The sequence below is a fragment of the Macaca fascicularis genome, chromosome 9, assembly GCF_037993035.2.
Source record: "Macaca fascicularis isolate 582-1 chromosome 9, T2T-MFA8v1.1".
Taxonomy (NCBI): Eukaryota; Metazoa; Chordata; class Mammalia; order Primates; family Cercopithecidae; genus Macaca; species Macaca fascicularis.
This window is the reverse complement of record NC_088383.1, coordinates 14,380,727-14,405,572: the sequence shown is the minus strand read 5'-3', so window position 1 is coordinate 14,405,572 and position 24,846 is coordinate 14,380,727. Positions and strand designations below refer to the sequence as shown.

General features: G+C 42.8%; 1 protein-coding gene across 46 annotated transcripts in view; it reads left to right on the top strand.

Moving 5' to 3' along the window:
• The window catches only part of BEND7 (BEN domain containing 7), an 88,631-nt gene that overhangs the window by 43,900 nt on the left and 19,885 nt on the right, over positions 1 to 24,846 (top strand). For 30 of the 46 annotated variants that reach the window (XM_074001058.1, XM_045399579.3, XM_074001054.1 and 27 more), the window contains one exon: positions 7,846 to 8,071. The exons of 6 other annotated variants lie outside the window; for them this stretch is intronic. In XM_074001058.1, the coding sequence (XP_073857159.1) occupies positions 7,846 to 8,071 (226 nt within the window). Of the gene's footprint in view, positions 1 to 3,460; positions 3,616 to 7,845; positions 8,072 to 11,012; positions 11,294 to 24,846 lie in introns of those variants that run through there. 10 more of the 46 variants (XR_012417472.1, XR_012417473.1, XR_012417480.1 and 7 more) reach the window with 4 other exon arrangements.

Here is a 24,846-nt window from a genome sequence, read left to right as displayed (position 1 = left end):
TAAAATAAAACTTTGTCTATCAGTGAACAAATACATGTGAACAAATAGTGTTCTTAGAAAGGGAATAGCCTGAAATACTTCTCTTTTGGGCAGGATTATTTGACCCTTTTAAAAGCAGCACATTAAATAAAATTCGAACCTCAATTACACAGAAGCAGAAGCAGAAACCCAAAACTAAATTTCAGATTTAAATACAGTATTTAGGCCAGGCTTGGTGGCTCATGCCTGTAATCCCAGCACTTTGGGAGGCCAAGGCGAGCGGATCAGGAGGTCAGGAGATTGAGACCATACTGGCCAACACGGTGAAACCCTGTCTCTACTAAAAATTTAAAAATTAGCTGGGCACAGTGGTGCGTGCCTGTAATCCCAGCTACTGGGGAGGCTGAGGCAGGAGAATCGCATGAACCCGGGAGTTGAAGATTGCAGTGAGCCGAGATCACGCCACTGCACTCCAGCCTGACAACAGAGCGAGACTCCATCTCAAAAAAAAAAAAAAGAAAGAAAGAAAATACAGTATTTAATTCTTTCTTCATGAGTTCACAACCTAATACTCTACCAATATTGAAAGAAGACAGTTGTTAATTTCTTATGGTCACTGTTTTTCAAGATTGCATATATTGATTTGTGTTTTTCAGAGCAGATATACATGGCCTAAGTTTGTTTTGTTGTTGTTGCTTTTCGTTTCTTGTTTTTCAGCTTTGGTGAAACAATCAGACTAGTTTTTAACAATATTTTAAAATAATTTGTAATAATAGGAAATGTTTTCTATTTGTTGTAGTTACTATAAATAAATAGTCTCCAATAATCCCAGATTATGCCAGTTTAAAAGTTTTCAGAAGATAAATTGTGGATACTCATCAGAATATCTGTATTGGAAATCTGCTTTCTTTCTTTTTTTTATGGAGACAGAGTCTTGCTCTGTCATCCAGGCTGGAGTGCAGTGGCGTGATCTCGGCTCACTGCAACTTCCACCTCCTGAGTTCAGGCAATTCTCCTGCCTCAGCCTCCGCAGTAGCTGGGACTACAGGTGCATGCCACCATGCCCAGATGATTTTTGTGTTTTAAGTAGAGACAGGGTTTCGCCAGGTTGGCCAGGCTGGTCTCGAACTCCTGGCCTCAAGTGATCCATCCACCTCACCCTCCCAAAGTGCTAGGATTACAGGCGTAAGCCACCGTGCCTGGCCTTGAAATCTGTTTTCTTAACACCTTCTTGGCCCAGTAGATAAAGTGATCCACTGGGATCAAGTAAAGTAAAACCAAGCAAGTGATTTTTTAAATTTACTCATTGACACATTGAAATTGAGGCCGTGTATGCCTGGAGTGTAAGTTCCAGCGCAGGCTGCAGGAGTTCAGATCTTCACTTCACCATGTATTAGCTGGATAATCTTAAACAAGTTACTTTAATTCTCTGAGCCGTAGTTTTTGCATCTGCAAATTGGGGATAATAATAGAAGCCATTTCATAGGGTGAAAATCAAATTTGAAAAAATCTGTGTGATATGTGTTAGCCTAGGGCCTGGAATATAGTAAGTACCAAATAAATGTTAATTATATCGCTTTTTTCCAGGCAATACTGAAGTATGTGAAACAGTCCCTGCCCTTGAAGGGGCACATGAAGAAAAATTCACAAACAGTAATTATAATAGCGTAGGACGTCAGCTGTGGCGCAGGCAGTCAGGTCACCTGGGAACCTGGATAGCCTCTCAGAGTGGACCTCTTGGAGGAGCCATTTCAGGGCCTTAGGAGAGAAGAAGCTAAATTGCAGTGGTTAGACTCTTACATATTGTACATTTTGGCTCAAATATCTTTAGCATAAATCAAGCCCTAGTCTTCAGAGTCATTAATTTATTACCCGAAGAAGGAAAAAGCTAAAAGCATCTCTAAAAGACCGGAATGTCTCATTATGCAAGTACATGGAGAAAATTTCAAGGGACCAAATTGTATTCTCTTCTAAAATTAAATGCTTAGTTCTACCAAAATATTGTCAACTAAAAATGTCTATAAAGAATTGGCTGTTGGATGACTTCTTGTCATTTTTATCCTATTCAACATTCACTATAGGCTATCGTGTAAATTACGCCTACTTTTGGATAGGACTTTTGGCTGAGCATTCTTTGCTTAATGGAAAGAGGGCAGCCACCTTCCACTATGAGACTTGACGTAGGACATGCGCATGCTTCCGCCCCATCTACACTGCGGCTCAGGCCTGCTACGTCCCCAGGCCACCTCTGTTCTGAGCTGCTCAACAGGAACAGCCATGCTGGTGAGCAACCAGTCCCACACGCTCTTGTGGCTACCCTCCTCGTGGGCTGTGTTCTTAGCATAGCATTTAATAAATGACAGGCTGCGCATGTTGGCTCCTGCCTGTAATCCCTTTGGGAGGCCAAGGCAGGAGCATTGCTTGAGGCCAAGAGTTTGAGACCAGCCTGGGCAGCAAAGCGAGACCCCCCTCACTACAAAATACATAAATACATACATTTTAAAAATTTGCTGGGCATGGTAGCACATGCCTGTAATCTCAGCACTTTGGGAGACTGAGGAGGGAGGATCACTGGAGGCCAGGAATTGAAGACCAGCCTGGGCAACGTAGTGAGACTCTGTCTCTACAAAAAAAATTTTTATTTAAATTAACTGGCCACACACTTGTAGCCCAAGCTACTCAGGAGGTTGAGGTGAGAGAATCATTTCAACCCAGGAGTTGGAGGCTGCAATGAGCTGTGATCCCCCCACTTGTACCCCACCTTGGGCACCAGGTTGAGATCCTGTCTCTAAAAAATAAAAATAAAATTTAAAAATAGAAAATAAATGGTAACAATGATTCTTGCTATGTCCACCTGGGGCAGACCTGAGTTACAGGAACATGTAGTTTTTTGTTTGTTTGGTTTTTGTTTTTTTTTTTTTACTTTTTTTTTTTTTGTATTTATATAAATCATATGCCAAAAGCATGAATCCCAATTTTCCAGCTTTAATAAAGTGGAGATGGAAAAAAAAATTTTTTTAATTATTATTATAGTTTAAGTTCTAGGGTACATGTGCATAACGTGCAGGTTTGTTACATATGTATACTTGTGCCATGTTGGTGTGCTGCACCCATCAACTCGTCAGCACCCATCAACTCGTCATTTACATCAGGTATAACTCCCAATGCAATCCCTCCCCCCCCCATCCCAGGAACATGTAGTTTTTATCAGACAGAAGCATATGACATTTATGAGCAAAATTAAATCAATTATGGGGGAGGTTTGTGTTGTAAAATTTCTTTTCTTAAACTGAAGCACATTTTCCTCAAAATACATCTAATATACTGCAAAATAAACACAAGAACAAAAGATCATTGTATACGGTAGTGTGGACATAGACTAAATTCACATCCTTTAAGCACTCTTATGAATCCTGTTACAAGCTTTTCAGTCCCAAATCAGTTAGTCTTGTTCAGCAGGATCCTGCCTCTTTGTCTACAGTTTTCTTTCAGCTTTTGGTCCTGAGCCGGCCTGAGACTGACCAGCCAGCCCAGCCCCCCAAATCCCCACCAGCATATGACCTCGTCCAAACAGCCCTGTGCACGTGCCTGCAAAGGTGACCCTATGTAATACACAGAATCTGCACCCTATTAATCTGCCACTGAACATCTGGGGTTAATGCCCAGTATGATTATTTGTGCGCTTCTTTTAACCAGTGACCACATGGAGCTTTTTATGTGTCTTACTGTAATTTACTTATTAATACCTTACTAATACCTTAGATAAAGTAGCCTATGTTAGAAATATTCCCTCGGTGGTTAACTAGCATGGTCTCCTAAAAACTGTCTGTCTTTGTATTCTTTCGATTATACAGGGGAGTCCCGTGATGTGCTCATGGGGACTTGGGAGCGTAACGGGGCAGAGGGGTGGGGAAGGAGCATTTTCATTTACCTAGTTAGGAGATCCAGCCAAACTAGATCTCAACCCCAGCTACGTCTAAGCAAAGGGAGACCACAGCTGAAATGCAAAAAACAAATTCGTGCAAGTCCGCAGGCCTGGCTCTGGGACATTTTCAAGAGTGATGATGACTGTGTATGCAGTGTTTGCCTCCAGAACTTCACCCAGTGCGAGATGAAAAAGGAAAAGTCAGCATTTGATACGTTGTTGTCCTAAGTGGCCAAGGTACCTAAAATAGGCAGGACATAGATGGAAATCCACATTTATAGTGGGAATTCAGACTCCCAGCTCCTAAAATGATGACTGTAAGTGTCATAAATCCTGCCCCAACTTCAGATTGTTATTTTGAACTGTTCGTTTAGACGTCATCATTTAAAAATCGTGTTACTTCAGTAATCACTAAATCTGTAAATTAACATACTCGCTTTCTATTTTGGCTTGAGTATCAAATTGTGACTCTGTCAAGAGAAGTGTAGTTTTCAAAACGATATTCATTTGGAAGAGTGTTGGTTTCTGTCATAGCTATCAGTAAGCAGAGAGATCTCATTTAAACCAGAGCCAGTAAACTAAGAGATTCAATGATACAATTAAAGAAAGAGCTTTATCCTGTTTTTAAATATATGTACAAAGATGTGGATCATTATATGATAGTAATCCACTGTGGTTGTACTTATCAAATGGAGGAAATAGAAAGATTTCATAGTGAAAATGTGACATTAGTGAACGTCATCTTTTCTTCGTGTTTCAGAAAACAAAGCTGCCCTCTTTTGTTCTTTTAAGGCGTTGTTGCCTTGCGGCACCTGGCACACGTAGATAGCTTTGGTGCTCGTTCACTCCTGGCTCAGAAATCTGAATAGGAGACAGGCTGAGAAGAACAGGAAGGACAGAGCCCAGTCACCTGTGCCCTGGCTGCCGCTGCCACCACCGCCTCCACTAGTCAGACTACTTCCTCCTTTGTAACGTGCTTGCAAGGGGGTGAGTTCATGTTCCTTGATCTGGAAAGAACAGTTCAAAATAACAGTATTTGGCAGTAGAAAGTGGAATGGGAAGCAGTGACAGCGTCTGCATTGGAAGTCTCTTAGCTCTGCAGAAACCTCCAGATGCTTAGTTGTTAGGAGTTGTGGCAGATACCAGAAACAGCGGCTGTACCTGTCTCCTGAATCCTACCTTCAGGGTCCTGTTAAAACACTGTCCTTTACCCTCCTGAGCCCCAAAAGCCCCCTTCCTCCCGCACCCCTAGCAGCCAAGTCCTGCATGATGCTGTCTCAGACAGCGCTTGCTCTGTTCTCTCTCATGTTTTACCACGTTCGACTTTATAGGATAGGTATTTGTGCATATGTCTCGCCTGCAGAGCGAACCTTCAGATTCCTACACATGGAGGGGGCTCAGTGAGTAGGTATTGAAACAGCTGGGTCAGTGTTATCCAGGTCACCCAACTCCTGAAGGTACCACATGAACGATTAGAAGACACGGGTGTGCTGAGCACATCATGGCAAAGTTTCAAACCCACTTTCTTCATACAGGGATAAAAGATATCTGAATCAACACCAGTCATTTTAAATGAATTCTTACATACTGTTTTGTTTATTCTGACAAATATCTATTGGGCACTCATTGGGTGCTTGACACTCCAGATACAAGAGTCCTCATCCCAATGAAAAATGCAGACTCCCAGCTAAGCAAATGCTGCATGAAAAGTGCTGTAAACAGAGTTCTTAGAAAATAGTATGAGCGCGTGAAGAAGGGAGTGGCCAGTGCCGCCTGGTAGCTCATTCAGGTCAGTGTTTCTCAAACTGGGGTCCACGTTCACAGGATGAATCAAAGGGAATGTCTCAGAGGTCAGCGTTTTAAGTACCTGTTTAATGGTATCAGAATCAACCTGAGATTATATGAGTAACTACTGTCCTTCCCCTTCCTGTCTTGCCATTAAGAGCATCTGAACCACCCTAGACCCTCAAATAGCTGTGAGTAGCTGCTTCTGTAAGATAAACTTGGATTTTTTTTTTAAATGGCTTTCAAATGATACAGGAGCACTTAGCAAAAATCCAAGATGAGTTCACTTAGAACAAAAATTCTACATGCAGCACAGGATATGCAAAATAAAACTCTGGTTATGAATAAAACTTCATCTTAGATTATGATGGTAAAATTCTCTCAATCCTAATATTGTCTGCACTGAATCATTCAACAAAGACTTATTGAGTGCCTGTTATGTACCACCTCTGTTCTGGGAACTAGGGATGTAGCCTCCAGCTCAGACCACCTCCTCTGGAGACCTGGAACCAGCAAGCAGCAAAACGCAGAAGTCGAGGGAAAGCCTGACAGCATAGCTCGTATAGTGATATTCACCACACATTCAGAGACCAAACATGGAATGGCAAAGTGAAGCAGAGCCGTGAGATGACTTTCTGGATATTCCAGTTAAGAGTTCTGTTTTGGAGGGACCAGGCCCAAACTCCTTCCTGTGTCATCCAAAGAATTTAAGCCACGCTCTGCGCCCTGTTTACTTTAACCATAGGTGGGGTGGCATGTTGAAAAGCGATAGGACAAAACCAAAGATAACCATTCTTACTATCCAGGAGAGAAATTAATCCCGGATCCTCACATTTCTGATGTGATTTAGAAACTGTAAAGCAGGGCCAGTTTTGTAAAGTGACGAATAGGAGATCTAAGAATCAGCTTCGATAGCATCTTAATTCAGTGAGGTTTTCGTCTGACTTTTTTCCTAGTAACAGTTCACCAGTTGCATTTCTTCATATTAAAGTTATTATTTTACAGCTACCAGGTCATAACCAACAATAAACTAAATGACTTAGTAGTGCAGGTTATGACTAATGAACTTTAGTCTATTCCACAAGAAGTTACTGAGTGCCTGCTGTATGCCAGATCCTAGAGCTATAAAGTCTGAGCTTTGGGATCAGGAAGGGCTGCAAACTAATAAATAATTCTACTACAGTGTAAGAAATAGAATCATATGTCTGCTAAATGAACAGCAGGAACACAGTTGTAGCCACCTCCATGGGCAGCAAGGAGTTAGGAGATCAGTTCATTTGGAAGGCTTTGCAAAGGAAAAGGTATGAACTGGGTTGAAAGATTCAAAGGCGAGTTGTCAACCTCATGGCATGCTGTTGGAGAAGGCGTTCTGAGCGCCAAGCGTGTGCAGTAGCGTCCAAGTTGAAAGGCGCCTTGGATGTCTTCTGCTTCCTTATCCCAGTCAGGAAGTCCCTGCCAGGGAAGCAGTGTGCTAGCACCTTGGTTTTCCAAGGGTGGTCTGGGACATAGTGTCACATTTTCCTCCCAAAATTAGGGATGGCGAGTGGATTTAAACGGCCCGGGAAACCTGCTCATCATTTTTACTTATTTTATGTATTAGTTTACAAAAGTTTTCACTGGGGGAAAAAAATAGCTCCGCAGCTAAAAGCCACTGGCATAGTAGAAGGAACCAGGGGTCTTCTGGGGTATCCTCGTATTTGTGTCCTTAGGTGAAAGAAATTATTTAGTGCATGAGAAAGTGATCTATAACCGTACTGCACTGAGCGCATTTGAATTATTTCTCAATCATTTTTTTATGATCTCTTTGGGCTTTAGTTCCTTTGTTTATAAAATGAGGATGTTTCATTCAGAAGTCTCAACTCCCTGTTAGCTCTAGAATGATAGGATTTTGTGGTTTTCCAGCCTTCTCGTGGCTATTTTCTTTCCATTGCTTTTGACGAGGCTCAGTATTGCAATTAAAGCATCTTGTTTTGTAAGTTATAACTAGTCCTTGGTTTTATAAATAGCAGACACTGGCACACAAAGAAAGCCAAGCGTGTTTTCATTTGTAGGAGATGTACATTTCAGTAGCTAGTGATGTTTTTTTGTTGCTCATGTACCCAAAGTCAAATGCTTCAAATCTTGCTTTTAATGAAATATTTATGTTCTTTTGGTAGCCAGAAGTACAACTTGCTGAAGGCTTTGATGTGTTTATGCCTAAATCTCAGCTGGACTCTATATTGTCAAACTACACTCGCTCAGGAAGCCTTCTGTTTAGAAAACTGGTGTGTGCGTTTTTTGATGACAAGACTTTGGCTAACTCCTTACCCAATGGGAAGAGGAAAAGAGGACTCAATGACAACCGGAAAGGACTAGACCAAAATATTGTGGGTGCAATAAAAGGTTGGTCTGCATCATTTCATTTTGTGGGTTCTTTGTTGAGCTTTGCCTTCATTCCATAACGATGCAGCTGAAACTGTAGTAAACTGACTAGTGGCCAATTTCATTTGCCATTGGCAATTTAGCCATTCACATGGCTTTCGGGGTTGAGCTCTGTAATTCACCACCCCAAATACCACTAGAATTCATTATTCAAGGTAATGTTAATTTGTTAAGATAATTAAGAGCCAGTTTGATCTGCTGCAGAACCAAAAATAAGTTTTTTCTTGACTTTTAAAATGCAGGTAATTTGTAATTTCTAACTAAGAGCTTCCTCAAAATATGACTTCAACTTCAATTTTTAGTTATGAGAATAAAGCTATGATGCTTTAAAAAAAAAAAAAAAGATAAAGTAAAATGGTTCTCCCCAAAGTTTAGAGTTGTTTACCAGGTTGTTGCTTCTAAAGACATTTTAAATCTAAGTGACCTTACTGTGACATCAAACCCTGTGCATCCCCACATGTGCTTGACCTGCTCTTCTCCCTCTTGTTTTGTGCCATGGAGTCATACCAGCTCCATGCAGAGACCACCGTGGGTCTCTCCCTCTTACCTCCTTTGAGCATGCGTCTGTATTCCACTGCACTATGGTGACCACGCATGTGGGAAGAAAAAGGGGCACGTGGGAGCACCTCTGCCTTTATATGCAGTGCCACATCCTAAACCTACTTCTCTTAACTTTAAAACGTCCATATTCAGCAATCGGATGAATATAACTTTAGGAAATAGAAGTACTTAGTTCTTACCAAAAAGAACATAAACCAAGTCTCAAATCTAAACACAACTCCATGAAAATGAAACTCTGAATCAGGCCTTGCTTAAAACTGGAATAACGATAGGGGTGCTGTGCTTCGTAGCTCAGTTCCTGCATTGTTCAGTTGTGAAGTGGGACTGACTCAGAGGGGCCTTCTCTGCCCCCTTCTGTTCCCCATTATCTGGCAAAATGAGTAAATGAATTCAATAGTGTTTGAAGGATGCTTGAAAATCCACAATTAACTTTATAAAATAATACGGTATTTAAATGGAACTAGCAAGTACCAGGCACCCTTTGTTCGTGGCCAGAAGGACATAAGCCTTCATTAACAGAGAATTTCTCGTGCTCCATCAGAATTTTTTCACTTAAAGTGACAGTTGAGTTGTATTAAATACGAAAAGCTACAGAGATACGACAAACTGTGCCATTTCTGAAAAAGAATGATTCAGCCTGAAGTGACACTATAAACAACGTGACAAAATTTGAAAAATGGTCAGTGATGTAAGTAGGACTTCCTGAAGTGAAGAAAGGACCCTTCTCAAAACAGGAAGGTCAAGGCTACTGATGCTTTTCTGAAATACAGCCAGGAATTGTTTTAATTTTCTTTTTTTCCCCCAGGGCAGCATATTAATATTATGAAAGCATTTGGAAATTAGGGAGCCATAAGTGACCATAGTCCATTTTAATGACGGTAGAAGAGTTATCCTAATAATAGATGGTAACAAAGTAGATCGTGACAAGTGGATCGATGTGGGTTTCTTCTGCCATTTTCCGTCTAGACTGGACATCATGCAAGAGTTTGAAAAAACGTATTACAGGCCAGGCGTGGTGGCTCACACCTGTAATCCCTGCACTTTGGGAGGCTGAGGCGGGTGGATCACCGCAGGTCAGGAGTTCAAGACCAGCCTGGCCAACATGGTGAAACCCTGTCTCTACTAAGAATATAAAAAAATTAGCCAGGCGTGGTGGTGCACACCTGTAGTCCCAGCTACTTGGGAAGCTGAGGCAGGAGAATCACTTGAACCTGGGAAGCGGAGGTTTCAGTAAGCCAAGATCGTACCACTGCACTCCAGCCTGGGCAACAGAGCCAGACTTGGTCTCAAAAAAAAAAGAAAAAGTATATTACAAATAGAGGACACACCTTCATTTCCTTCACTGCTCTACTCTATAAAAATGGCAATGAGGTCTTTGCTCCTAATATATAATAAAGTAGATTATTCCAGTTGAAGAACTTAAAATTTCCATACACTTTTGTTATTGAATTAAATCTATTAAAATTCTGTAATAACAACCCAGTCACTTTAAAACAGATGGAAATCCCATAAGCCACCAACAACCTAAATCAACAAATAGTTTACATTTATTTATTTGCAGTGTTTTTATTTGCAGTGTTTATTCATGGACATATATTTTGATTTTGATTTTTTTCCTGATTACAAAAATAATATTTATTTTAAAATAGAAATGATTTAAAATGTATAGAAAACAAAAAGGCCACCCTAATTTCACTCCTCCAAGATTATGGCGTACATTCTTACCATTTTTATTCAAATGTGAATGTGGTGTCAGATTGGACTCTTTTATAAAAACATTCCATTCATTCTGGCTAGTCAACATTTCTACATGACTTATTCTGATAATTTTTTGTAAGTTTCTTAAGGACACGCTTTGTCTCAAATATATTTCTATTACCTGTTGCTCTTGAAAGAGCTCAGGAGATGCTTCCTTAAGAAATGCTGCTTTGGTATGCAGATTATTTCAAATTGTAGGCACCTGGGGAACAGCAGATGCAGGGAGGGGCTGTCTCTGAACTCCCTTATCTGCCCAAAGACTGATCCTCCAAAGGGAACTCAGTTGTGGACTCCCTCCCTGGAAGTGTCATGAACCAGGGGGAATTAACTCTCATCACAGGAGAGGACACTGGAGGTGACACCACACCCAGAGAGACTTTGTCACGGGCTGTCACCTGTTCTTCTGAGGGCCCATTCATCATTCCCCAAAACCATTTACTCTCCCCTAATTTGTCTGCTCCATCCTCCCTCCCCTCTCCCTATAAAGAGGGTATGTATGCTTCTAGATCTCACTCTTCTTTCCTGCGGGGCCCCTGTGTACTTTTCTCCTGTTAACTTACCCGCTATTGGTTTTATTTCATAGACTCGACTGAACCCTCAGAAGGTAGAAGGAAAGTCTTCCCTACCCTGCACACATTGTTGAGAGCTTCCCACAGACCAGGATTTCCATAAATGCACGTGGGATGAGTGAAGAGGCATAGGTTTTTATTTTTCATCTTGACTTTGATGTTAATTTATTGACATACTGGGTCTAGTACTAAACATCCATCCTCACATCTTCTTGAATAACTAATCTGGAATGACTGACATTGAAACATTGTTGTAAATTTCTACCAGTTAATAAAATGCCAATGAAAGCTAAAACATAGAAACCAAAATTGAATATAAATTTGAATGCAACTCTCTTAACTTCCTAATACATTTTTTCTTTACTATATTTTCCTTAGTTAAAAGTGGGTTAACTCACATATTACAATACAAAGTGATTTTCAGAAGTAGCTATTAATTGAACGTCTTTTCTTTTTTAAAAAAATCTCTACCAATAGCAAAAAAAAAAAAAAAAATTCCCTAACCTGAGTCTTTTGAATCTGAGTACTATGAGGAAGTGATAAAATGGTTTCTTTAGGCATAATAGTGCGAAGGCTATCCTTGCTATTATTACTGTCTACCACCCCTTGGAAACGATTTTGTAAATATTAAATATACAGTCTTTCTTACTCGATCTCTTGTGGGATAATGTCCCAATAGTGTATTAATTTGAAAAGTCCTATTTTCTAGGAACATATGAAGACTGGTTAATTTTACAAAATCTCAGAAATGAAAATAACAGTAGGAGTTCAATTTTGTTTCAAACAAAAGTGATGATTAGATTGGTTAAAACAACAATGGGAAAAAAGATGAATGAAAATCTATAAAATGCTTATAAGTAGGAACAGAAATGGACTGAAAAAAAGTTTGTTTTGGGGATTATTGACAAAGCTTTTTGTACCGGTAATTAATAGTCCCCATGACAGTATCTTAAAAATAAAATATAAGCCTCTTTTGTAGAGATCATAGTTTTTACATAATCTCATCTGTATTATGGTGACTAACACTTAATGATAATTTTTTAAAAATGTATTGATAAGTATGACTCAAGGTATTGCTGATGAAAGAGTTTTTAATTAGAAACGTTCACCTGAGCATTATGAATGTAACTAAGAAGAAACAACTTATGATCCTACTAAGTAGCGTCTTAGGTTTTAGTGCTGGGGATAAAGCTCTTGAATTTGATTCAGAATTGATTTTATAGCCAGAGTGGAGGTTAGTACCCAAGTATGTTTTCCTTACCTGCTGAGGCTAGAATTGGTCCACATCTAGTTCTTGCTGTGATATACTCAGTAGACCATGCAGATTAACATGGTTAGAGTTGTCTAAATATGATAGAATCTTTGAATCCCTGAATGATCTTCAGAAAATACAGTTGCAATGAAGCAATTTTTAGAGCCCCCATTGTAGGATTTTTAATTCAACTTCATAGTGATGAGTTGAGAAAGTTTTATTACTATTAAACTGTCCTGGAGTCTTGAATCTTCTTGCATTCAGTGGAAATTACATATGCATGTCAAGTGAAGACCTTGCCGGGGGTTCTTAGTTCACTACACGCAGCACAAACTGCCACTCTCCTGAGAGGCCAGCCTTGATAGTCTGTCTGGACAGCCACAGGTATCAAAACTTCTCTGGGAGGGAGCACTCCTTGGTAGCCCTCCAAAAAAATAACTGTGCCTCTTACAAGATTAGAGTGGGTGCCTGGCCACTTTTGCTGTCACACTTTCACAGGCTCTGCAGAAATGACCACCAAAACCTCTTGTTTTATTCTTGTGACTCTAGATACCTGTAGGGTCCATATTTGTCATTTTATAGTATCTCTGTTTCCATTAGGATTTAATCAAAAAAAGTGAATAGCTGTTTTCTATTTGATCTCACGTAGATTTAAATTAATATGGTTGGGGTGGAATTTGCATCCGATTTATTTATTTCTTGATAGTAACTTATCTGTGTTCTCAGAACTCCTTATAAGAACAAGGTTAAAACATTAGCTTGGATTTGAGTACCCCTCCAATGTTGATTATTTTATTTCCATTTATAGGAGAGGACACTGAGGCCATGGGAAATTAAGTAACCCCATTTAATTTAAACAGCTAGTAAGTAGTAGAATCAGGACTTCACCCAAGGCCTGTCTGACTCCCATGCCATTTTGCAGCACGCTAAACACTTTAGTCTTTCTGAAAGGAGTATATGAAAGGAAAGAAAGATTTCTCAGTTTTTAATTTCTATCTTAAACTCTAGCATTTTGGATTCTTTATAAATTCCGCTAGGACATATAAATGATTTCAGATGACCAGTCAGTTGTTTATGCAAAGCATATTCAAAGTGATTTTCTTTTTAAAATATAGCTATACATCAGTTTTTTTACTAGTGTCAGGGCAGGTCTTTTCTTGAAGATAGTGAGAATCAGCTCCATTGTGCTTGGGAGGAAAAAAGAAGTCTGATCCCTTCCGTCAAAAAAGAGATACTTCTGAGACTCTTCAGTACATAGAACCACAAGGAAAGAGTTTGGGAGTAAACATTTGATATAGCTTGTGTTCCAAAGTTGTATGTAAATCAAATTCTAGTTTAAATGTTTGGCAGTCAGAACCAAAGTGATGGATGCTGAAAGAATCTTTGGGAAGATGACTAATCACCTGTTAATTTACTTGTTCATATTTTCACATCTGATCTGCTTAAAACAGGATATAATTACATGATACATAACATCAGTATAATTACATCAGAAATATTGCTTGCCTCTCGGCTGTGTTTGTAACTCTCACCTAGTTGTTGTTGTCGTTTGTATTTTCCCACGTTTTATGAAGGCCCAGTGACAAAGAGGTCATGTGGAATCTTGGCTGTTCTCTGTGTGTAGCCCTCTACTTCCAGCCCCTTCCACGGTGGTTCTCATATTTTAGTGTGCATCAGAATTTCCTGGAGCGTTGGTTTGAAATTCAGACTTCTGGGTCCCATGCTCAGAGATAGATTCAGTAGGTTTAGGGTAGTCCCAGAAATCTGCATTTTGAACACACAGCCACAGGGGATTCCGATGGCTTTCAGATGCGCCTGGGAGCAGCAGCCCCTACAATCAGAGCTCCCGAATCCATCAGTGATGACAGGTATCAACCTGAGTCTAACAGGATGACGGGTATCGACCCAAGCCCAACAGCTATGACGGGTATCGACCCGAGCCCAACAGCGATGACGGGTATCGGCCCCAAGCCCAACAGCGATGACGGGTATCGGCCCCGAGCCCAACACCGATGATGGGTATCGGCCCCAAGGCTGACAGTGATGATGGTATCGGCCCCAAGGCTGACAGTGATGACGGGATCGGCCCCAAGGCTGACAGTGATGACGGGATCGGCCCTACAGTGATGATGGGTATTGGCCCCGAGGCTAACAGTGATGACGGGTATCGGCCCCGAGGCTAACGGGTATCGGCCCCGAGGCTAACAGCGATGACAGGTATCAGCCCTGAGGCTAACAGCGATGACGGGTATCGGCCCCGAGGCCAACAGCGATGACGGGTATCGGCCCCGAGGCCAACAGCGATGACGGATATCGGCCCCCAGGCCAACAGCGATGACGGATATCGGCCCCCAGGCCAACAGCGATGACGGATATCGGCCCCCAGGCCAACAGCGATGACGGATATCGGCCCCGAGGCCAACAGCGATGACGGGTATCGGCCCCGAGGCCAACAGCGATGACGGGTGTCGGCCCCGAGGCCAACAGCGATGACGGGTGTCGGCCCCGAGGCCAACAGCGATGACGGGTGTCGGCCCCGAGGCCAACAGCGATGACGGGTGTCGGCCCCGAGGCTAACAGCGATGACGGGTGTCGGCCCCCAAGCCAACAGCAATGACAGGTATCGGAGCGATGATGGGTGTCAGCCCCGAGGCTAACAGCGATGATGGGGTTAATGGGTATCAACTATACACAACAACCCCTGTGAAGCCTGGACTCCTTCAGCTGTTTCTCACCGTCACCGAGTTTTCTGAAGGCTGCTCCACCTCTCCTGGAATCAGTGAGAAGGAAGGTAGCCTTGTCTCAGCTGCCCTCATTCTTTGAACCTTGGGCATTTAACTCTTTTTTTGTGTGTTATGTGACACAAGGGTCCAGGTTTCAGACATGGCTACAGTGCCTCACCAGGACTAGACGGAATAGCCACCCACATCACCAAGGTGGAAGAAGGCACTTCCAGACTCCAGCATAGATCTTACTTACGGATCACTAAACAAATGCCATTTCATTTTCCATATGACTTTGTCATGACGACAGTCTTGAAGAAAATGGAGAATCTCTTCTTGGCAAGCTCTTGGCCAAAGTCTCCTTGATTACATATTTGAAACACTTTTTCAGCTGACATTTCCCCAAACAGTGTGTTACAGAAGACATGATTTTTGCTGCTTTTCAAATACTAGATTAAGTCATGAGAACACTAGAATCTTTGCAATATTTTCATTGATATCATAAACCTAGAAATCATCAGCAGGTGTGAAATTTCTACTAACAATGTATTTACTGTCCCAAGCCAGTGACTGACTAAGGCATGGCCCTGATGTTAGGGAATGTGCAGTCTAGTAAGACATGTCAACAGAGCCATGCTGCAGACAGAATAAAATAAATGACAAATGTCTGTTACCTGATGGGGGAAGGAGAAAGCACAGAGGATATAAATCTCACTAGGGGAAGACCTCACAGAATCGATGATGTCTGAACTAGGCCTTGAATGAAGAGAAGTATATCAAATGCAGAGAGAATAGAAAAGGTTAACTACAGAACATGTTTAATGAAACTTAAATTCAGTAAAACATTGGGTGAAAGCCTTTTGCCTCCAGAACTGTTTAAGGCTCATGCTCACTGGTGGATCTTAAGTCCTCAGCAACCTGTTTACCTTAGTATGTTTGACTTCATGAATATAATGCCAGTGAAATGGACTCAGATATAGTTTACCTCCAAGCATTTTCAGCCAGAGCTGTGCTTCTTAAAGTTGCTTCTGAAAGCTACCTCGGCCCCATCGCAGACCTGATGAATTCAGATCCCTGCGGTTGGGGCCACAGTGAGGCTATGCTTCACCACTGCTTCAACACCGGCCTTCCATAAGCTCAAAAAAGGGATCTCATCTCCTCAGAACTGTGAATTCATACGTTTACTACATAACGAGCAAATGGAAATGTGGAGAAACTTGTTAAGAAGGGTGTGTCTCTTATTGATCTTTCTTCAGCCTGTCAGATAATGGGCAGGAACCAGTTGTGGATTCTCTTGCAAGGATTCAACTCCAACTCCCAGTTACTGAATTCTTACAAAACCTGGCATTTTACCACCACCACTAGGATTGACAAAAACAGCCTCCTGTCAAAAGAGATATGTTTCTGGAGCATAAACAGGGCCACTGCAGTAGAATGTGCATTGCACAACATTGTGGGCACCGTTGCCGTTGTGGACACTTTCGATTTGTATATTTATTGTGACAGTTTTCCTGCAGCTGAAAGTACAGTGTCTTGCGGAAAGACACCTTTTTAATCTGAACAATGCCTCCACATGGGCCAGCTGTGGCCCTGAAAATAGAAAGCAATGTTTTCTGCGTAGCCCATCTCTTCTTTATTTAACTCCCTGAATTGTTTGGCTCATCGAAGTTGCTCACCAGCATCCTAAGGTAATGCCACATCCTCCTGTTTTCTCTCCTCTTGTGGGGAAGCAGAATTGCTTAATAAGTTCAGAATCAGTCAGATCGCATTCCTGGTAGCTTTTCTTCTGGACCTACAATTGGTGTCAGTAATCTAGCAAATGTTTCAATTCGGTTCCATAGCAAGTATTGACTATCTCCTACAAGGTGTGCATCAAAAATCTGAAAGACTCAGGAATTGGTATTTGCTAGTATTTCTGCCCTAAAAGTGCATTGCAAATGATCATGGAATACTCACAAAAAAACTAAGAGTGTATGCAAGCTTACAATAAGAAAACCCCTTAAAAATTCATAAATTTTGGCCAGGCACGGTGGCTCACGCCTGTAATCCCAGCACTTTGGGAGACTGAGGTGGGCAGATCATGAGGTCAAGAGATTGAGACCATCCTGGCCAACATGGTGAAACCCCGTCTCTACTAAAAATAGAAAAATTAGCTGGCCATGGGGGCACGTGCCTGTAGTCCCAGCTGCTCGGGAGGCTGAGGCAGGAGAAGCCGGGAGGCTGAGGCAGGAGAAGCCAGGAGGTGGAGGTTGTAGTGAGCCGAGATCACGCCACTGCTGTCCAGCCTGGTGACAGAGTGAGAATCCATCTCAAAAATAATAATAATAATAATTCTATAACCTTCATTTAAAATTAACGGAAAGCTGTAATCGATTTTGGCTGCCTGTCAGACATTTTTGTATAAGAGCAAAGCACGGCTATACCTGTCTGTAAAAAACGCTTAGCAGAGAGAGAGGCGCTCCTTTTTGGAATTAATCAGGTCTTCCCTCTGACTGCTCCCTCCAGTCAAGTCTTCTGCTGTATGGACTGTGTTTCCAACTCATGTTTCTTGCATCCTACTCTTGGTTGGATTTTGACACCTCTCCATGGTCAGCTGATAGTATTCCTCAGAAACCCTTTTATACTCAACCCTAGTATCCTTCTATCAGCCCTGCCCCTTGGATCAGAGGGTAAATCCAATCTTCATTATTTTAACCACCTTCCTCCCAACACCTCTTTATCACTGCACATACCATTTTGAATCCACTTAGCCAGGTACAACTACATGGGGGCAAATCTCAATTAGAAATGAAGGCAGGACAGTGGAGACCAGGAGATATATAGGACATTCAAGTTTCCTGCAGGGCATGGGGCCTGTGCTGGCCTCTTTCTGAAGAGTCAGCGGTAGCCCTGCTTACCCACACAGCAGTCACCTTGGTGGTGGCATGGGCCACCTAACACTGATACCCGCTTGCGACTACATTATTTTTAGCAGAGGCATCAACTAACTCTTCAAGTTTGAAAACTCAGAAACACCTTGAATGCCTTTTTTTCTTTGCGACTCACCCTGCTTAACTACCTGGCCCTATCAACTCCTTTTGTCCCTCCTCTCTCATTCAGCGCCCTTTGGCTTCTTTGACAGCATCCTGGTCCAGCTGTGCATCACTCTGTCCTTGAAATTCTGCAAAAACACTCTTGAAATGTCCTCCCTAACCCTCCTTTCTCCTTCCAGTTCATACTACTGTATCCTAACAGCCTAGTAACACCCATAAAACCAAATCTCAGGATGTTGTTTTCCTACTTTCTTCCCCTTGGCCTATTCAATCCAAACTCTGGCCTTTTCCAAGCACTCTGTAACTTGAATTTCTCTCTCCTTGTGAACATATTTCCCGGCGCTTCCTCCCAGGTGAGCCAGCCCAGCGCCGACACTGTTCCTCAAGCACCACTCATTCATTGTGGACTCTGTTATGCTGTTCACAGGGCCGCAGTGCCCTTCTCTCCCCTCTCTATATAGACAAGCCTGACTCATTCTTCCTGGTTTACCCCAAGTCTCATCCCCTGTACCGTGAGACTTTTTCACATGCCCTAACCTGTACTGATTGCCCCTTTCTCTGAGTACCAGTAGCCCTTACTGCCTTAGACGGCTTAGCAGGGCATCTTAACTCTCTGCCTTGCTGTTGATGACTTCGATGGAGGATGAGCATGTCATTTACTGTGCACACTGGGACACTCTCTAGAGTCGGTATGGTGCTGTTAATTATCTCACTGGGAAAACAGGCGCTTTAAACTTGAACTTTCCTGGGCAGATCGGGATGTACGGTCATGCTGTTTATATTAGGGCATCTTGTCTTCCCAACAAGACTATACGCTCCTGTGGGCAGAGATCATGTTTTATGTTTGCTTTGTATATTCCTTGTCCCGTGAAACAGCACCACTCACATAACTAATGATCAATAAATATAGGAAGGAAGGAAAGAGGGAAGGAATACATCAAAACAGTCCATTTATCTTCTCTGAAAAAGGTGGTTTCTTAAAAATCAAAACAGTACTCCCACATTGGATGCGTACAGGGCATGAATAACAAGATAACTACACAACTTCTCCATGACAAGTTGGAAAAGGGCAGCTGAAATTCAAGGAAGTGGAGTATAAGTTTGAAGATTAGAAGAAACAGCAGCCACAGACAGATCAAGTGGCGGATAGGAATCAAGGATAGTGTAATCTTGTCGATCAAAAACATCAAGGTAATCTAAAATAAAAAAGCTAAGTTTGTATTTAATGGGGGCTGTGAAAGCATTGATCACTGTTAAATATCGAAGAGAAACCTCCACGGGATGCCACGTGGGAAGTGTGGTATGTCGCGCTTTCCTTCATACTACAGGGAATCATCCTCAAAAGATGAAGTGTAATCATTTTATTGTGGGATTTTGGTTTAAGTAAACCTAGTAACGGAATCCATAGTTAGGCTAAATGTGCCGTTTCCTAGTTTTCCTCCCTGAAGACTCCTTGACGCATCCGTATACTTCCCCTCCAGGTATATGTTAGCCTTTGTCCTCGCAGCTTGGTGCCCGAAAGAGTGAAGATCAGATAAAAGTCTGAGAACTCCTGTCAGCCTCAGAATGTAAACCCCAAATTTTCCTACAGCTGATCCCAATGAGAAGGGAGTTGCCACCGTGTAAAAAAGAACAGGAAATTGAATTCTACCTCTGAGGCACAGGCCCTGTCCTAACGCCCCAGTGTCCACGGTGGGACAGTGCATAAACCTCCACTGATGGGTGAGACCCCCGCCCCGCGCCCACCTCCCCAGCCCCTCACCCTTCCTTCTCCCAGCCTCTGTCACCTCTGGGTTGGGGTCTGACCTGAGCCTCCCGCCCATGTTATAATTTACCCTGACACTGGAGGCATTCATTCCATACCTCCTGGCGAGGGGGTAAACTCAGCACCTCGTGGAATGACTTTCAAAGTTCATATACTGAGAAACCTTCACTTTAGAAACAGAAAAACTCACGACTTTTTCCTCATTCATTTGTCTAAAGAACGGTCAAGCCCAGTAATGTGTGGAGGGAACGCATGTGTTTTATGCCACTTGCCTAAGGCCTCTGAGCTGGTGATTGCCAATCTTCTAAATTTTGTGTTGCTTGAGCCTCAGCATTCATTCTATAAAATAAATAAACGAGTTATATGAAACATAATGCACCTTCCAAGTAGAATTTCTATAAATCCCTAATTATTATTATTATTATTTTTTGAGACAGTTTCTGACCTGTCAACCAGGCTGGAGTGCAGTGGTGTGATCTTGGCTCACTGCAACCTCCGCCTTCCAGGCTCAAGCAATTCTCATGTCTCAGCCTCCCGAGTAGCTGGGACTACAGGTGTGTGCCACCACGCCCAGCTAATTTTGAATTTCTAATAGAGAGGGGGTTTCGGCATGTTGACCAGGCTGGTCTTGTACTCCTGACCCCAGGTGATCCGCCTGCTTCAGCCTCCCAAAGTGGTGGGATTACAGGCATGAGCCACTGCGCCCAGCCTATTAAATCCATAATTTTGAAACATTTTTCTTTGCTAATAAAAAAAAAATGGATTCAACAAACATCACTACACTAAAGCTTGTTATTACCCAGATCTTAATACTTAGTAAATATGATGTAACCATTGAAATACACCAGCCATGTTAAACAAAGGCATGGCACAACTCACCAAAGGAGAATAATTCTTGTTTCCCAACAGTTGTATTATAAATGGGTGCCTCCTTAAATTGATAGAAATTAAAAATAACCTTGTTTAATTTGAGAAACCACTATCAGCACTTTTTGGCACTTCCTTTTGGACAGAAATGTCATAGTAGCAAAACTGAATGAAGGAGGACAAGGGATATTGTTGTCTATCCCCCACCCCGCCACCACACACACACACAGAGAAAAAGAGAGAGAGCGCGCTCTGGCCTCAAATCGGTGAGAATCACTGGGATTCAACAAGACTCTTCAAGCCTCAGAGCCCCACCAGTGTGGGGATAATGAAGGGAGCACTGTGGGATGTAGGTTCACTCCTGACTGTCATTCAAGCTCTTGAACCATCACTTTCTCCAGAAAAAAAGTATGGCTTCACTAACTTTTAAAGTCTCCAGTTAAAATAATAAAGCCTCCGGGTCAGAGATTCTGTGGTTCAGAGATGATAGTCCAAATTCTCAGAAGTAAACCTGAAGAACCAGATAAATATGGCTGGGAATCAATTTTGCGGATATCTAGGGCCCTTTTCATTACATCAGCCAACTGAAAATAACAGCCCCATACAGTAGCGGTCAGCGCTAAGATGAGACGGTCCTCACGGCCAGCTTTTGCAGTCCTTGACTTTTGTGTCTGTACATCTGACTGCCCCGCAGGCCAGCTCCTGCTAAGGTCTCATGTCTGTAACTCAGTAGGATATTCTCGTTTCATCTGTAAATACTTTGTCTGCAATACTTTTTTTCCTTAATTTGAAGGCATCATTTTTAGGTGCATTAGTTGATGGACTGTGCTAAATTCTGATTGTCAAACTGAATCTGAAATGAACTTCAGGGCTCAGTATGAGACCTCTGGCTATTTACTGAAGAAGTGCTTCCTTCAGTTCCTTCAAGTGAAGTAACAGACCAGAGAAAAAACTTTCTCAGATTTATTCTTTCACCAACCATACATTCATACCTGCCTATTATGTGCCAGCAGTGAACAGAAGATGTGATCTCTGCCCTTGCTTTGAGCTTGCAGTCTTGATGAACACTGGACATTATTATTTTAAAAAATCACTGGTTAACGAACTCAGGCAGGCCTTATCGGGGAAGGTCACGTCTCAGTTGAGACCTGAAGGATGAGATGTACTGCTGTCTTCTCTGTTATTCCCCGAAGGCAAATTACTGAGTCTTCTGCCAGCTCCCTTTTAAAGATAGCTTTTGGTGCTTATCCCAAAAGAGTGTGTGTGTAAGGAGTATAATTGAAATCTAGTCAGCATTGACATTTCTGTGGCATAGCCCTAGGAGAGATTTTCTGATTTGTTCACAGACTGAAGAATGACATTTGTCCCCATTAGCAGTAGTCTTTAGGTTAAAATGTTGAAATAATAGTGTTCCTCTTCATCTTGAATGTGGTAAAGACATGTGCCAAGATTTTGTTTTCTCTGCCTTCCCCTAAGATTTAAAACAGCTATTATCAATAATTTACTTCGTACCCCCACTCTATTTTAAGAATCAAGATGTTCCTCTCCCTTCCATTCTCTCTCTTCTCTCTTCCCTGCCCCAAAATATGATTGTGAGGCCTCCCCAGCCATGTGAAACTGTGAGTCCAATAAACCTGTTTCCTTTATAAATTACCCAGTCTCAGGTATGTCTTTATTAGCAGTATGAGAACAGACTAATACAAGATACTATCTGTTTAATTTCTGTAAGTTCTATTTGGTTCTTTTTGAAATCAGCCTGTTACTTTCCTGGTGCATTGAATTTTTCCTTGTTCATTTTAAGCACACTTACTTTGCTGTCCATTGCCATCCGCAAGGGGCGTCTCACCCTGCAGCTCCTGAGTCCGCTGCCTCTGGTATTTGCTGGGTCATTGTATGTATTTCATTATTTTAAATATGAGCTCATCTCTAGCAGGCCTGTTTTTCTTTTCTTTTCTTTTCTTTTTTCTGTGAGAATCTGTCATGGCCCAGGTTTCAAGGCATCCTTTCAAACTCATTCTGCATTTCCCTCTCTCTGGAGCCCAGGAGTGTCAACAGCAATGCTGCTGCTCACTTACAGTTTTATGCATTGGTACAACCTCGGATTCCAAACCTCTGTGAGGTGCAGGCCAAGCATTTAATTTTTTTTTTTTTTTTAGATGGAGTCTCGCTCTGTCTCCCAGGCCAGAGTGCAGTGGCATGATCTTGGCTCATTGCAACCTCTGCCTCCCAGGTTCAAGCGATTTTCCTGCCCCAGTCTCCCAAGTAGCTGGGATTACAGGTGTGCACCACCACGCCTGGCTAATTTTTGTATTTTCAGTAGAGATGGGGTTTGGCCATGTTGGCCAGGCTGGTCTCAAACTCCTAACTTAGAGTGAATCTGCCCACCTCGGCCTCCCTAAATGCTGGGATTACAGGTGAGAGCCACCATGCCTGGCCGCATTTAGAGTTTTCTAAGAAACTTTCTTTTTCTCCCTCAAAGTCTGGACAGAGCTTGCTCGTTGCCTCCCTGTACTCGGGGGTAGACCCTTGCCCTTCACAGCCTCACCAGAGGCTTTCGCTCCAGCTCCCCACTCACATAGGCCCGAGACCTCCTTGCCCTTGCCCTTGCCCTTGCCCTGTGAGTGTAGAAACCTGAGCTTCATGTGAGACTGCCTCTCCCCTGCCTGCCTCAGAACAGTCGCAGGCTGTGCCTTTGGAATGCACATGCCCTTTCTTGTGGCTGGAGCATTCTCTACCTTCTTTCTCCTTTCTTCAGCTCACCTCCACCTTTTCCTTTGGTTTCAGCTCAGCCATCACTTTATCTGAAAGCTTCCCTGCTGCCCACTCCCACCCAATAATGGGTGAGGTGCCCCTTGGTATATACCTGGTGCCTGGCTTGTGTAATCACAGGTGTGCTCTGGGCAGTCCTTTACTTCTTACTGCCTTTATCTTCCACTTCACTGCAGGCTTTTTGGGGACAAGAGACCATTTGTTCAGTAACACCTAGCATAGTCCTGGCACATTATGTGTGGTAGATAAATATGTCTTGAATTAATGCATTTTATTTTTGTAATAAGGTCACAATGAGGTTTAAGTCCCAGATTTGTAAGCCCCCCCCCCCACCCCTGCCAAGTTTGTATACAGGATCAGAGAACATCATCTTCACCATAGTTGCACTTAGTAAGAATCAACAAAAATGTGAGAAAAACCATATGCTGAAATAGATCACATCTCAAGAGAGCACTTGTAACTGTGTGTCCCGTGACGTGCCTCTAAGATTTGTGGGTGCACAGAGGCCAGTGTTGCCTACTCAGTGTGCTGAGGCTGAGGGACATCCAAACACGGGGATCGTATGCCATTGAGGGCGCATGAAGAGTCAGGCTTGGTGGGCATCCCAGCTACTCAGGAGGCTGAGGCAGAAGAATTGCTTGAGGCCAGGAGTCCAAGGCCAGCCTGGGCAACACAGCGAGATCCCTGTCTTTAAAAGAGAGAGCCAGGCTTTACTCCAACCTGTATAAAATGCTGTCTTCTAGAACGCTCTTTGGTTTCTAGAATGGAATGTCACTCGGTTCCCTTAAGGAAAAGATGTCTCGTGGGGCTGCCGGTGGAAGTGGCCAGGAACAGGGCTGCTGTAAGGCCTAGACTCTGCATCCCTCTCCACGAGCGTTGTCTCTGTGTCTCCGGTCGCCGCTTCTCTTTGCACGTCCGCTTCATCCTCCCCTCCCTGCTGGCTGACCTCCTCCTTTTGCTTGCTGGCTCCTCACAGTTCTGGTTTGCACACAGTAGGCGCATCATGCTACTCGCATTGTGACATTTTGGCATCGCCGGCTCCTGCTGAACCCCTCGTTCCCTCATTGCCTGCCATTCTCAGGAGGAAGACAGAGAGGGCCCAGCTCATCACTTGACATATCTGCGGCTTGGCTCCCCTTAGGTCAAGGGTGCATCATCCTGCAGCCAAGCTGTGGCTTACAGGGCACTGGGACAAAGCAGTCCTGCCCATTTGGGCAGCAGGGGCGAGAAGTGGGCAGTTTCCTGTGAACATCCTGATCTTTCTCCGCGTGTACCAGTCAATCTTCTGTTTGGTTGGTCCCCCGTTTCTAGCCCCTTGACCCCAACAAGTAAAGTACTGGGTTATGACATCAAATGTTTCAGATACAGAAAGAATCCCTCACCCCTGCATTGCATATCACTTAATTGTCATTCTAGTTGGTGTATCAACCAAGTATTGTG